Genomic DNA, 14464 nt, shown 5'->3' with positions numbered 1-14464 from the left:
TTTTTTTTTAGTTTTCTCTTTACTTTTTTTTTCCCACTTTTTTTTTTTTTTCCTTTTTTAATAAGGTAATAACTAGCTCTAGGGACGTGTGGCCTGGATTTCCATCGAGGAAAATAAAAAAAGCCCCAAAACAGGGCAGGGGGAGGGAGGGGGGGTGTTAACAGTGTGTATAAGAGGCATATTTACACAGTATTAACATGCTGACAAAAAAGATTACAATATTGAGTATCGTACAACATCGAGTCGGAAACAAGGAACCAGAGGCAGGATGGACACGGGATGGGGGAAAAAGGCTGCGGGAACTCAAATTAATAAACAGAAGGTAATAAACACCCTGGCAAAACAATGAGTTAAGGCTTAAAAAGTGTATAAAAAAATAACACAGTTAATATCCAAAACGGAACCAAAGAGTACATAATATAGATGAGTTTCTGTCGAGTCTCTCCGCAGGGAGCAGAGCCCCCCCGGCTCTATACAAGGGGCTATGTACACGCGCCTGGGGCCGGCGCAAGGCAAAGCGATGCCCTCCCGCTGCCTTCGGCACCCTGCGGAGCGGGGGCCGCATCCAGCCCCCGGGGGCAGCGGAGGCGCGGGGCTCCCCCCGCCGGCTTCGCCCCAAAGCCACGCAGCCCCGCACCCAGTGTCCGCCGGCGGCCGGCGCTTCCCTCTCCTGCTCCCGGCGACGGAGTCCAGCGTGGGAGGAGAGAGCCCAGAGGGGAAAACATCATTAAAAATAAAACCAAAACCAACTGAAGCGTCCCAAGGAGGCAGCGGCCGCTGCGGTGCCCGTCCTGCTGCTGCGCCTGCCCGGCCATGTCCTGCCCGCTCCCCTCGCCAGCCACGGCTCCGACGGAAAGTCCAGGGGAGGAAGAGGCCGCGGCAGGGGGCCCGAGCCCCTGTTCGCCGTCCGGCGCTCAGCTTGGTCCGCGGTTCGTTTTGTGTCTTATTTCCTTTTCTGTTTTAGCAGCACCAACTTCTTGGCCAATAAATATATATATATATTTGTATCCAAAATGAGAGGAGACAGGGCAGGGACTAACCGAAGGAGAAGACCCCCCGCACCCCCAAAAAAACGCAGAGATTCAAAGTGCTCTGAAACCGTCTTTGGATGTCACCAAACCTGCAGCCCCAGGGGCCGGGCTGGGGGCGTGGGGGCCCGGGCGCGTTTCCAAAGCGTGGCCGCATCCGCCGGCTCCCCGCCAAGCTGCCAGGGCCGCTGGGCGGGCAGGGGGGTGCAGAGCGGGGGGTCCAGACGTGGCACCACGGCCTCCGCAGGGCCCCCAGACGGCAGCGGAGCCAGGAGGGAGGGCGGCCAGCGGGCAGAGCCTGCTTAGATGAGCGAGATTCGCACGGGGATGCCGGGGGACTCCGTCCTTTGAGGTGAGTGCTGGCTCACGAGGTGCTCCACCACGGTATGTTTGGACATGTGCTTCATCAAATAGGTCTCCTGCAAGGCAGAGGGAGAGGGTGAGCGGCAAAGTCGGGGGTCTGTGCCCCAACTCCCCCCCCAGTGCTCCCCACGGCCCCGCTCACCGAGGTATAGGCGCGACCACACATGCTGCAGCAGTAAGCCTTGGCGTGCTTGATGGCATGCGCCGAGAGGTGGATCTGCAGCGAGGCCGAGTCCGTGTATGCCCGGTAGCAGTTCGGGCACTTGTAGGGCTTGTCCTTGTTGTGCTGTCGCTGGTGAGACTGCAGAACAGTGGGCATGAGGAAGAGTTACGGGGCCAGGGGGCCAGGAGAGCCCCAGCAGCCACAGGCATCGGGTCCCAGCCCCGCAGCAGTGCTCCCTGCTCTGAGCCCTCCCCGTGGTTCAGTCCCCGGGGGGACTGTTCAGGGCTCCGTCCCCCCTCCCGCGATGTCCCCAGGGTGCTGACCTGGAGGTTGGAGAGTTGTGTGAACGCCTTTTCGCAGCCGGGGTGAGGGCACTTGTAGGGTCTGTCACCGGTGTGAATTCTGTGCCGGAGACAGGTGTAACAGGAGGGGGACGAGTCAAGCTGCCGCCCCCAGCAAGGCTGGGAAGCTCCCGCCACCCTCACCCCCTGCAAAGCCAGGGCGCCCCGCCACCCTCACCCCGAGACCCTAGGGCTTAACCCAAGGACTTGAAGGACGGGCAGGGGGGTTGGAGGCTGCAGCTAGGGATGAGGAAGGTGGGGTGCTGATCAGGGAGGTGGAGATGAGGCAGGTAGCACATGCCGAGTGCACACCCAACCCCACCAGGGAAAAATGGGCTGAAGGGACCCCCCAAGCCCCATGCGGACCTCCCCAGCCCCTCAGGGATGCCGTGCTGTCACCTGGTGTGCTGCTGGAGGTGGGACAGCTGGCGGAAGGACTTCTCGCAGTACGAGCAGTGGTAGGGCTTCACGCCCAGGTGGATGCGCAGGTGCTGGGCCAGGTAAGAGGCATTGGCGAAAGATTTGGAGCAGTGGGGGCACTTGTGGGGCTTGGCCTCTGTGTGCGACTTGGAGTGGATCTGCATCTCCGACTTGGTGAAGAACGTCAAGGGGCAGACCTTACACCTGGAGGGGAGAGCGCCGCAGGTGCCGGGCTGGGGCGGGACGCCGTGCCGGGCCCCTCTGCTGCACCCCAGGTCTGCGGCACGGCCGGGCGCCCCGGCTCCCAGCGGGTGGTGCCTACCTGTACGTCTTCCCCTCTTTGGCGGTCTCCCCCGAGGCCAGGATGGGGTAGGGAACCACGAGGACGGGCGGCCCCGAAGGGTTTTCCGCCTTGATCTTCTTGCGGCCCCGCTCCGTCTTGGGTGCCCCCAGCAAGCTGTGGCCCTGGATTGTCTTTATGGAGTCGAGGAGGGGCGGGCTGGTGATTCCTGAGATAAGGGTGGGCGAGGAGGCGATGAGGCGGCTCTGGCTGGTGGAGGTGGGGGTGGAAGGGGTGGTGGTGCCCGTGCCCGTGCTGGACTCAGAGGTGCTGACCGTGGGCGCGCGGGAGGCCAGCCCCAACCCTGGCAGGCAAAGAACGGCAGGCGTTAACGTCGTGCACCCTGCCCACCCCGCTCCCTTCTCTCACGACCCACTGGGTCCGAGCATCCCTACAGACAGCGGGGTCCCAAAACGGGGACCCCCCAATTCCTCGAGCCCCTCCTGTGCTGCTGGGGGCCACTGACGCCCGTGCGGGTACCTGTGACGGTGCTGGTGGCCGGCCGAGCGTGCAGGGCCACGTCGGGCTGGGGGACAGCTTGCGGGTGCAGGCCCGGGACCTGCTGCAGCTTGGGGAGGGACATGATGGACTGGCTGCTCTCGGCGGGTGAGGGGGGCACCAGGAGGGGCTGCTGGGAGGCCACGGAGGTGGGGGGCAGGTGTGGGGGCCGGATCTTTTCTGCCATCAGCTGCTCCTTGATTTTGTTGATCAGGACGAGGTTGTCCAGCTGCCAGGGGAACAGGGCAGAGAGAAGGCGAAGGGTGAAGGAGCCGGGGCCCCCAGGGCCAAGCACAGAACCGGCTCTAACGGGCCTTCCCCAGGCGTACCCCAACCTGTCCACCCCCTCCCACGTCCCCACGCTCATCTGTCCTCCCTCCTCCCCAAAAACCCATCCCGAGGCTCGGCGCTGCGGGGGTCCTACCTGGCTGGGCATGGTGGGGGGAGGCGGCCAGAAGTAGGGGTTGTTGAAGCGAGGCTCCGCCATCCTGCGGGGAGAGACGGGCGCGTTACGGGGCGGCAGCAGCCAGCACGGCTCCTTCCCACCTCCCGCGGGGCTGTGCGGGCAGGGGACGGGTCTGGCCCTTCCTGACCCAACAGCATTCACCCGCCGGCCTCCCCGGGGAGAAGGAGCCCCCAGGCTCTGCACCCCTCCCCAGCATTGCAATTTGCCACGGGACTCAAGCCGCCCAAACAGCGGCACGAGGCCGGCGAACCCCCAGATCCCCAGAGAAGCATCTCTGCGAGCACGCGCGCTCCGCGAGCACTAAGCCACACCACCACGCTGCGAGAGGCTCTTTTAGGAGCACGTCTGATCACAATGTGATTTCCAGGCGACGGTTTCCTAGAAAAGCCTTCAAGGAGAAGATGAAGCGGGGAGAAGGGAGTGGAGCGGGAACCCCGGGCCACCAGCTCCGGGGCAGCTCGTTTGCCACGCAGAGCACATTGCCAGGGGATGAGTGGGCACACCAGAACGCTCCCAGGCAAAATCTGGCCATGTTGGTGGCCACCGGGCACCTGCTGGGGCTCCCGCAGCGCTGCCCACAAAGCCCTGGTGCCCACGCAGAGCAGGGGCAGCAGGGACACAGCTCGCCTTGGGGTGAAGCTTGGCGAGGGCCGGGGGAGCTGCGAAGCACTGCGGGTGGCAATGCCGCGGCTGTAAGAAGGGCAGGGAACAGGCAGGGTCTGTTTGCGCGGCTGCGACCTCACCGGCGTCCTCGCAGCTGCAAATTCCTGCAGGGTCAGGGCAGCCCCGGGCACCCGCCTGCCTCCGAGACCCCCCAGCAGCAGCAAGCAGGCGGGCGCAGGGATGCAGGGTGCGGTTTGGCAGAGAAGAGGGAATCAAAGGGTTGAGCACATTACAGGCTTGTAATGCCTCCTGGCGAGGCCCCAGATCCCTCAAGCACTGGAGGTATTAGGGCTGCTCCCCTGGGGCCTCAAGGAGGGGTTGCAAGTGCCAGAGGTGGACGGGATGCAGCTTTGGTGTGGGCACGGGACACGGAGCAAGGCGCACACACGACAGTGGTGGCATCAGACCCAAAGCCCAGCCCAGGCTGAAAATAAACCAAACCCCAGCCCAAGCAAAATGACCTACAACAGCCATAAGCAGCTCAGCGCTTGCTCCTGGAAAGCCCCGCTGCAGTGGGGCCGGGAGATTTATAGGGACGCTAAACGCTTCGGAAAAATTAATTCTAAATCCATCTTTGGTTAATAGAAAACATCTGAATGGGGACGGCAAGAAAATGACAACAACGTAACGGCCTGACATAAACAGACATGGAACCAGCCCAGCAGACCTCGGCAGGGGCATGCTTAGGGGTAAGCGTTTAAGAGGCCCCGGTGAAACGCAAAGGAGGGCTCCCCGGGGACAGCCGAGGGGACACACAGCCTCTCGCAGGATCTGAGCGTGCCGATTCCTCTCCCAGATATCAAACGATGATAAACGAAGCCCGTGCTGTTGTCAGACACACCACGCACGGGTATTTTGTTTGCACCCCAAGCTTGGAGCAACCACAAAAACCCTCACGTCTGTGCGCAACGGCCAGGGGAGCCCGGACTGATCGGCCGCACAGGAACGGAGACCTTAACGTGCGACCGGAGCCTGCTCAGCACCTTCCCCAGCTCGCCAGGTGAGGAAGCTGCTGGGAGGTGACCTCCATTTGGAATAGAAACCAGGCCACAGCCGGGATCCTGCGGCAGGGAGAAACCAGACCGACACAGACCCCGGCCCCGCAAGCATCCCTGGGGCCAGCAGCGGCCTCTGAGTGCTTCGCGAGAGGCTGCGAGCCCCCAGGGGAGGGCCAGGAGCTCTGAGCGCACCAGAACGATGCCCACACAGGGCAGGAGAGGCGAGGTCCCTGCTGGGATGGTGGCATGTGGCTGTGACCCGGCCTCGCTCGCCCGCTGCCCGTCTGTCACATTAATGCACCTCAAAATCTACGGCCGGGGCCGTGGTGGCACCGCAGCCCCTGTCCCAGGGCAAAGGGTGTCTCCAGACGTCTGCAGGTGGCACGAAGGGGGCACGAGGCGGACGCAGGCTCCCCCCTGAGCATGGCTGGGAAGGAGGGCAGGACCGGCTGGGGAAACTGAGGCACAGACCCAACATCCCTCTCGATGCGGAGCCGCAGCGCCCAGGCCCCGCGCTGCACCTCGCGGGAGCGCAGACCTGCCCGGCAGCAGCAGCTTTAGCCTCGCAGCACCGAGGGCTGTCCCTCCACCACCCCCAGCCTCCCGGCAAAGCACCGTGCCGAAGGCAGCGAGCGCCCACCCGCTCCCACCCGCCCGCCTCGCCGGCGCACCCTGCCCCGGAGAGGTGCCGGCACGGGGCCGAGGCGCGAGATGCATCGGTGACGGGTCAGCCCAGGGCACGGCCACGTCCCCGCCGGCCGCAGGGCTGGGGAAATGCGTCTGCCCGTAGCAAAGGAAGTGCGGCAGCGGGAACGGGGAGAGGAACTGGCTGGCGGGGATGTGACGCCAAGCTCCAGGCGGGCAGAAACCGCCTGCCAGCGAGCACAAGGGGCTGGGAGCCGCAGACGGGTCCAGGCCCACAGACCCTGCGGGGCCGTAAAGCCACGGACCGGGCTCGGCGACTGCCTGGGCACCACAGCATCCCGGCTGGGTTTGCGTGGAAATTTCCTTCCCTGCCTCAAACCGCTGCGTTCTGCCTTCCTTCCAGCTGCCCACACACCAGATTTTGGCTTTTTAAGGCAAACACTTCAAGCGAAGGTGGACCTGCATCGGGAACCGACACGCCATACCTCCAAAACCTGCCTCGGGAACACCGGCACGTGCCTCCCTCTCACATCCCTCCCCTCTCACATCCTTCGTCTGCTTCCACAGGGACGCCCTCAGCATCCCCCGGGCACCCCGTGCTGACATTGCCACGAGCCCACTCCCCACGCCACTCACCCCAGCGCACTTTCACTGAGGTGCCCCCACCCCAGCTCCTGCTCCCCGGCCCCGCTTCCCTCCCAGGCAGGGCGTCCCCAGGGACCTGGAGCCGGGACGGGAGCTGCTCGTGACGAGCCCTGAGCAGGACGTCCCAGCTCACTCCGCACTCTGGCAGGTCAGGGCACCCCGGACCAAAGCAGACCGGATGCTCGCAATGTCCCTGAACGTGATTTCTGCGTATCCTGTCCGTTTCCAGGTTTACCCCTCTCGTCTGCGCAGGCAGAGCCGTGCACAGGGCACGCAGAGGGACCGGCAGCCCTGCCCCGTGCCACGTCTGCAGAAACACAAAGCGAAGTGCTGCAGCTGTTCAAGAAGGTAACCCGTGGGTTACACACATCGCCGCGCGGGACACGCAGGGGACTCTGGTGTCCCCAGGACGGGGGAACGTCGGCAGCCCGGCAGGCGCCCTGGGCACCGCCGCGCGGGCGGAGAGCAGCCAGCGCGAGGAAAGACCGGGCCAAAAGAGGACGTTGTGGCAGGGAAAAACCCTCGTGATGAAGGCAGGAAGGAAAGAGGGCAGCGGGCAGGCAGGGAGGCCCCGTGTTCCCCCGCCGCAGCCAAGCACCCCGGCACAGCCACGGGCCAGCTCCCCCGGCTCAAACCGCACCATCACGGCGCGGCCAGCGGCCACCCCGCGGCGTGGGAAGCTGAAATGCCCCTTCGATCCTCGCCGGGCTGGAGCGGGAAAACAGGAAGCCGGAGCTATGATTAGAAAAGGTTTTTTGGAGCCGACCCAGGGAGCTGCTCCTCTGTCCTCGCAGCAGGTGCCCTGTGGCCTCCGTCCTTCCCGCCCGCCCCTCGCCCATCCTGACGGCGTGCTCAGAGCGGGCTCCGCCGGAGCTGGGGGCTCTGCACGCACCACGCGAAGCCACGGCCGCACCGCGAGCGCTCAGACCGCCCGCGTGGCCCCCGACAGTCCCTGCACAGCCCCGCGTGGCTCAGGCCAAGCCGGGAGCTGCACAAACCGGGGCAGACAGGCCTCATCCTGCCGCAGGGACCCGACGCTGAACGCTCCGGTCGGATGGATCCGGCCTCCCCGGGGAGAAGGGCACTCGTGGCTCTGGGCACCTCTGCTTCAAGCACAGACGCGGCCTGTGGCCTGTTGGTCACCCCAGGTCACCCCCTCCCCGCCGGTACCGGAGTCGTGCTGTCCGACACGCGGAAAGCCGTGAGCATGAGGAGCTCAGGAGGGGCTGTGGAAACCCACCCAGCACTGCCCCAAAAGCCTCGAGCGGAGCCAGGATCTGTCCCTGGTCCCTGGTCCCTTGTCCCTGGTCCCGTCCCATCGCTGAGCTGTAAATCTGGCGGGGAATCTGCCAGGAACCAGCCTCTCCGCCGAGCGCCCTGTGCTCTTCACGCTCTCGTTGCAGGGTGGCTCACCAACAACTAGCTTCTTTCTCCCTTTGTTTTGCAAGTCCAACTTGCATTTGCTCAAAAAATGAAAGACCCCAGCGCAACCTAAAGCAGCCACGGGGAGGAAAGCACGAATACTGCCCGAGCCCCTCCCTGCCTCCCCACCTGAGAAGGGCTTATTAAATAATGAGGCTGCTCTAATAGTCAAAACCATGTTTGCAGCTCTACAAACCTGACCAGAATAAAGAGGAAAGAAACAGTTGTCGTGCCAAACCAATCCCTACTCCTGTCCCAACTTAATTTCATAAATTGTGCAGCATTTCATCTGGAGCAGAGGGACCGCTCCCCCTCTCCCAGGGCTGGAGTGGCACGGGCTGAGCTGAGAGCTGGGGGAGGGGGCTGGAGGGGATATAAAGCAGATGGAAAAAATATATAAACTCCCTTTTTCTATATTCTCAGCTAACTATGAAAAATGGAAGCTGACACACAGCAGAAAAAAAAAATCCATTAAAATGGAAATTATGAAGGGTGGGGAATACTGCAGCACGTCTCCCCCCGGCTCTGCAGGACACACCGGGCTGCCCACGGGGATGTCTGCAGCCGAGGGTCGCGTCAGGGCTCTCTTGCCCCCTCGGGGTTTTTTTTGGGCCAGGCAGGAGGAAAAAACCCAGCCAACAGCTCCCCGACATCACGGAGAGGGTCTGCGTGCCACGCCGTGCCACACGGTGCCACGCGGGGAGGAGAGCGGGGCCACGCACCCTCCCTCGGGCACCGGTGCCCCATCCCCAGGCACCGCCGTGGCCCTTGTGACACAGAAGGTTGTCCCCAGCGTCCCTAAGGGCAGGGCTGGGCGCAGGGCAGGCGGACAGGACAGTGTGCCTCGGAAAGAGGTGCTGCGAAGGCAAAGAAGGCGTCGTGGCTGCCCGAGGGGGCTCCACCCGCACCAGTCCTGGCCCAGGCGCGAGAGCAGCGCTGGCCGGCGGCACGGCCGGAGCTCTCGCACGGGGAAGGACGGCGGGGGGACGCCTGGGAGAGGGAGCAGAAGGAGCAAGCAGCAGATGTGCGGAGCAGCAAGGCCTGGCGAAGGAGCCAGGGACGCCTGGGGCCGCAGGCTGAGCCCCAACCCGCCCTTGTCGGCCCAGAGCCGCGAGCCTGGTACCCGAGGGGAGCGCCTGACCCGGAGCATCACCACTACACACCTGCCCTAAAATCACCTCTGCACCCACCGGGAAGGAAGAGAGCACGAAAAGCCGGCAAGCCGGGGAAGAGGCCCGGGTGGAAGGGGACAAGGGGAAGGGAGAGGCGCCGTGGCAGAGCGAGGCCCGGGGCCACGTGAAGGGGAAGGGGTGCGCAGGCGGCTGCAGCGAGGGGCCGGCGGTGTCCCGGCAGAGACAAGACATGGTGCACGCCGTGTTTGGTACTCACAGGCTGGCCTCAGAAGCCAGATGGCCGCAGCTGCCTGGGGAGACGTGTCGATGAGGCTCCAGATTGATGGAGGTAGATGATGGCACGGGTGGGTACGAGCGCCAGGCCCCGGAGCTCACTATAGCCTTCCAACTTCCTACCAAACTGCCGCTAAGTCAAGCTACAGTTCTCTAGGGAACGCCTCTACTTTGGCAGCCCTCTCTGTCTCGCCTTCGCTGAAATAAAAAGAAACAAGAGATTCTTTTCACGGACGCGGCACGGCACCGCCGCGAGAAGGGTTAGCTCCCGGGTACCAGCGCCGCTTCACCCCTGCGGCCGGCTGCGGGACGGCCAGCGAGCGGCCACGAACCGACCTGGCACCAGGTACGGGCGGCAAACGGGGCGAGGGGAGGCAGGGGAGGGATCGGGGGTGACCCGAGCGGCAGCCGGCATGCCTGAGTATCGCGGGGTGCCATCGACCAAGCTGAAAGCCAGTCCCTCCACCAGCGCAGCCTCGCTCTCCCAAGCAGGGTCCCCGGGCAGCGAGCATCGGTTCGGGCAGCAAGCTGGGAGCGGAGCAGCGAGCGCAGGGTGGCACCGGGGAGCTGGGTGCCCGGCGCAGGGCAGCACGAGCCCCCGCCGCCCGGGGTGGCGTGGCAGGCAAGAGAGAAGGGCTCCAAGGCACCGGCAGGGAGGGGACGCGGGGACGTGGCGGGGGACGTGGACCTGCGTCCTTGGCCTCTCCTCTCTATCCCTTTGCTGGCTCTCTGTCCAGCCTCGTGCCATCCCACCCCCAAACAGCATTCTGCGCCAGTGTCTGGGTGGGAGCAGAACCCAGCTCTGCCCCAGACTCTGCCTCATTTTCCCCCAAAAGCACGAGGCCACTGCCTTTCTCCCCTTGTAAGCCCATCTCTGCCAGGGTAAGGGGCCAGCAAGGGGCAGCGCGGGCTCCCCGTCCTTCCACCCATGCAGCTGGCAATGGGCAGAAGCCGGCCTGCGTTTCCACAGGGTGCGTGCAAGCAGCATTCGCCCGGAGCAGGAGTTTTTCGAGAGAAACCAAGGGCCCCTCTGCAAAAACCCCAGCCCAGAGCCGCCGGGCGGGAAGCAGCATCAAAGCCGTCCGCCTGCCGCAGGGGCCGCCGCGCCGTGCCAGCGTGCCGTGCCTGGGCGGGCTCCCCGTGCCGGGGAACGCTCCGTTCCCCTTCCAGCCTGGGGGACCGTCCCGCGTGGGCCCTGCACCCACAGCCCCCAGCCCGGATTTTCCTCAGCAGGAAGAATTTACCCCAAGGCGGAGGCAGCAGAAGGAACGTGAGCCGGGGAAGCAGGAACACCACAAGAAACCTGGGGCAGGCGGCTCAGAAATCCCCATCCAGCGCTCGCTCGGAGAGGAGCGGCTCAGGGGATCGTGTGCCAGAAGAATTCACCCAAGATGGAACCAATTAAACCCCACGTTTCCGCCCCCCGAAGGGCTGTAACTGGTGTTTCTCATTCAGATTTCCTTCCCCGAGCAAAACCAACAAAAGCCCAAGAGCGGCTGAGCAGAAAACCCCACGCCGGCCGGCGGGGCCGGGGGCACCGGGAAGGGGCCCCACGGGAAGGGGTGCGCGGACACAAGGCTGGGTCAGAGGGGCCGAGCACGCGCCGTGGCTCCCGCAGGGCCATCGGGTGCGCAGCAGGGAGAGCGCCCCGGCACCAAGGGCTGCCCCTCGGAGCGGGGTCTGGGCCCCGCTTTCTGCCCGCGGCACCCAGGGCCAAGCAGGGAGCCCCAGATCCCGGAGGAGCCCGCGCCCTGCAAGGAGACAGCGGCCGCCCAAAGGCCAAACGGAGTCGCTGGGGCCTGAGGGCCGCTCTGCCGCCCAGGGCGACTTTCCCAGCCTGGGGGGCTTCCGCAGCCCCCCGTGTCCGGAGGGAAGAAGGAATCGGTGCAAAGCAGATGGGCAGAGCCGCCGAGGGGACCCGCTTCACGTTGGAAGCCATGTCACTGGAGACCACCGTGGGGAACCGGCGGGATCGGACGGCCACGTCTCAGCCCATCGACGGGCAGCAAGAGGGCACAGGGCAGCGCTCCCAGAAGGTGAGGGGAGAGCTGCCAGCCCGAGGACAAGCCAAGGAAGCCAGCAGAGAAGACCCCAAAGCCTGGGGTTAAAACCCCAGCACCAGCAGTGTTCACCTCCTGGGGCAGAGGGGACACGAGGACGAGCAGGACCCGCTCAGCCCAGTGAGGCAGCGTTCCACGGGGCCAAGCCACGCCACCGGGAGCCACCGAAGGGGACGTGGGGCTGCAAGGGGGCAATGGGGACGGCGGGCAGGGGTGGCCTGCGCGGGACCCCGGTGCCCGTGGGTGATGCTCACGCCACGCTGCCAAGCGGAGCCAGTCCCACAGCCGGTGCCACCACCGAACCCACGTCCCCAAACGGCCCCTGGAGCTGGTGGGGGCTGCCTGCTCCACCAGCCCCTGTCCCCACGGATACGGCCACCCCCAAAAGGGACCGCGCGCCATCCCAGCACCCCGCAAGCCAAAACCAGCACCCGCAGCCCACCATGCTCCGACAGGGCCTGAGCAGCCGGACCCCGCACTGCAGTAAGGGGGTTTGGGGGTGCCGAGAGCCCCACAAGCAGCCAGGTGACACCCAGAACGTGTGCAGGGCTGCTGTGACCGCTGGGGACACTGAGGCACGGGCGGCCGAGCAGAGGCTTGCCCCAAGGCCAGGCGAGGAGGCAGCAAAGCGTTTCCCTCCTCCCAGCCCCACAACACAACCCCTGCGTACACATGCACTTGTCATAACACCTCCACCGCCAGCCGATGATCCACATTTTTTCAAGGGGGAGGGGGTAAAAAAAAAGAGGATTTTTAAAGGAGAAAAGATCATTTTGCGCATATTAAGTACAGGTATTTAAAATCCAGCTTTCGCCCTGGGAATGGAAATTCAAAGCGTTCGGACTTACGCCGTGAGCAGGGTCCCCGTCGTGGTGGCTGGGTCCAGCGAGCGGCCGTCCCCTCCCTGCGCCCTCCCCGCGGGCAGGCGGCCCCAGGCTCACCCCATGGGGCCCCGCTCTCCGAGCTCCTCGGGGAGGGCCAGGACGTGCCCCCGCTCCCAGACCCGCACGGACAGATCGTTTTCCAGTTCCCCTTGAGAAAGACGGCATGCCCACCTCTGAGAGTACTGGCGTTGCTTCCCCTTATCCGCGTCCATCTCCAGATCTAGCTGGGAACTGGTGCTGCACGCGGGGCGTTTTTCTACGGGGGACAAGGAGGACAACTTCACACACCCCAAAAACACAGACAGCCCCCAACACGCGAGCTCCGGGAGAGGCAGAGCAGAGGAACAAAAGCGAAGCGGCTCCCACCTACCCAACCCGTGGGAACGTGGGGTTTTTCCTGAAAGTAGACAAAAAGAAAAGCAACGTTTTTATCCCGGGCAGCGCGGGGCAGGGGGAGTTGTCCTGCCCCGGCGTCACCGCGTTTCACCCCGAAGCTGCCTGCGAACCCGAGGCACGGGGAGCTGGCTGGAAGCGCGCGGCCTAAATCCATCCCCGCGCCCCGGACCCTCCGCCTCTCTGCAAACTGCACGCCGGGAGGGGCTGAAAACTTTTACCTCTCCTCTAAAATATCACTTTAATTTCAAAGGCCTCTGGGCTGGCTCCGCCACCGGCAGCTGGAAGGAGCGGGCGAAAGCCCCACTCGTCCTCCCCACGCGTGCCGGATTAAAAGCACGCTTGTTGTCCGAAAAATCGTGACGCGGGGCCGAGAAAGGAGCATCCTCCGAGCTGCCCCGCGGCAGCGTCCTCGCCGCCGGCTCGGAGAAAGAAAAAGGCAGATTAATCATTCCTGGGCGAAAACGCATCCTCCTGCTCCCCGCTCAGCCGCGGCCACTCCAGCTCCCAGCTCCGGCCCAGCGTGGCCAGGAGATTACGGATGTATAAATAGTATATGCATCCACACGCTAACACAAGGCTAAATATATATGTCCAGACAGACACACAGACCTCTCTAGGCACCACCACGCAAATTTGGGTCCCTTTCTAAGGCTGCAGCTTCCACATTCCTGCCAAAGCGCGATGCAAAATATTCCCCCATTAAAGCCTTCCAGCCAGCCAGCCCACTTTCGAGACAAAAACCGGTTAATAGGAAAAGAAGGGAAAGGGAGGAAAGGGGGGGGGGGGGGGCTAAAAAAAAAAAAAAGAAAAATAACCCCCACCCCCCCCCCCCCTTCTCCCGCCCCCCCGTGCAAAAAAAAAAAAAAAAAAGAGATAAAAAAAAAAAAGCAACCAGAAAAAAAAAATAAGCCGAGCCCCCATGCAACATCCACAGCTCCTCTCCGACCACCACCGGCACAAAAATAGGTACGTTCGGCTGCAATTAACTTTTCCATTAGACCATCCAGAGGGAGAAAAAGAGAAAATCCAGCAAAGCGGGCATTTTCCTGGCGGCCCCCCCCTTCCTCCTCCTCCTCCTCCTCCTCCTCCTCCTCCCCCGCCGCCCGGGAAGGGGGGGGGGGGGGGGCACGCGGGGGGGCGCCCCCCCGGAAAAAAAAAAAAAAAAAAAAAAAAAAAAACAAGAAAAAGCGTCGAAAAAGGCGAAGTTTGGCGTTAAGTGAAGTTGAAATCCTCGACCTGCCCTGGCGGAGCCGGAGCGGCGGCGGCGGGCGGGGGGCCGCGGCGGGGCGGGCTGCGGGCGAGCCCCGGCCCCGCCGCAGACAAAAAGGCCGGGCGGAGGGAGGGGAGCGGCCCCGCTCCGTGCCCCCTCCGCCGCCCCGCCGCCTCTCCCACATTCTCAGACAGTTTTATTAAAATTCGCAGACAAAAGAAAAACAAAAATGGCAGCCCGGCTTATTTTTAACACAGGACGGGGACGCCATATTCTGCAGATCTGCGAAAAAAAAAAAAAAAAAATTAAAAAAAAAATGATAAAAAGAGGAAAAGCGGCGGCGCGGCCCCACCCCGCGGTGCCCCCCCCCCCCCCCCCCCGGCGGTTTTCCGGGGGGGCCCCCCCGGGGGGGGGGGGGGGGGGTTTTTTTTTTTTTGGGTTTTTTTTTTTTTTTTTTCGAAGCACCCGGGTTGAATGCGGGAGAGGAGAAGGAGGAGGGGGAAAAGAGGGAAAAAA

The 14464-nt window shown here is 63.6% G+C and overlaps 1 protein-coding gene across 14 annotated transcripts; it reads right to left on the bottom strand.

Moving 5' to 3' along the window:
• Positions 1–18: 18 nt before the first annotated feature.
• Positions 19–14359, bottom strand: ZNF362 (zinc finger protein 362). Of its 14 annotated transcripts, none has more exons than XM_035312796.1 (10): positions 13631–14356; positions 12713–12739; positions 12514–12598; positions 3578–3641; positions 3136–3382; positions 2638–2959; positions 2295–2519; positions 1878–1956; positions 1534–1692; positions 19–1447 (listed from the first exon to the last, which is right to left on the bottom strand). In XM_035312796.1, exons 1-10 carry the CDS (start codon positions 14130–14132, stop codon positions 1331–1333), a joined length of 1827 nt encoding a protein of 608 aa, XP_035168687.1. In that variant the 5' UTR covers positions 14133–14356; the 3' UTR covers positions 19–1330. The 14 variants fall into 14 exon arrangements, with proteins under 14 accessions (XP_035168687.1, XP_035168690.1, XP_035168696.1 ...); XM_035312799.1 differs by having other exon boundaries at positions 13709–14350; XM_035312805.1 differs by having other exon boundaries at positions 13726–14342.
• Positions 14360–14464: the final 105 nt, after the last annotated feature.

The sequence above is a fragment of the Oxyura jamaicensis genome (assembly GCF_011077185.1).
Source record: "Oxyura jamaicensis isolate SHBP4307 breed ruddy duck chromosome 21 unlocalized genomic scaffold, BPBGC_Ojam_1.0 oxy21_random_OJ72909, whole genome shotgun sequence".
NCBI lineage: Eukaryota > Metazoa > Chordata > Aves > Anseriformes > Anatidae > Oxyura > Oxyura jamaicensis.
This window is presented reverse-complemented; position numbering and strand designations above follow the sequence as displayed.

Coding starts and splice junctions, on each gene's coding strand:
- ZNF362 (XM_035312794.1), bottom strand. CDS start 14,132: ATGTGGGAGAGGCGGCGGGGCGGCGGAGGGGGCACGGAGCGGGGCCGC. Junction 2,960..3,135: donor GGCCACCAGCACCGTCACAG/GTACCCGCACGG, acceptor TTTGCCTGCCAG/GGTTGGGGCTGGCCTCCCGC. Junction 1,448..1,533: donor GTGGTCGCGCCTATACCTCG/GTGAGCGGGGCC, acceptor TCTGCCTTGCAG/GAGACCTATTTGATGAAGCA.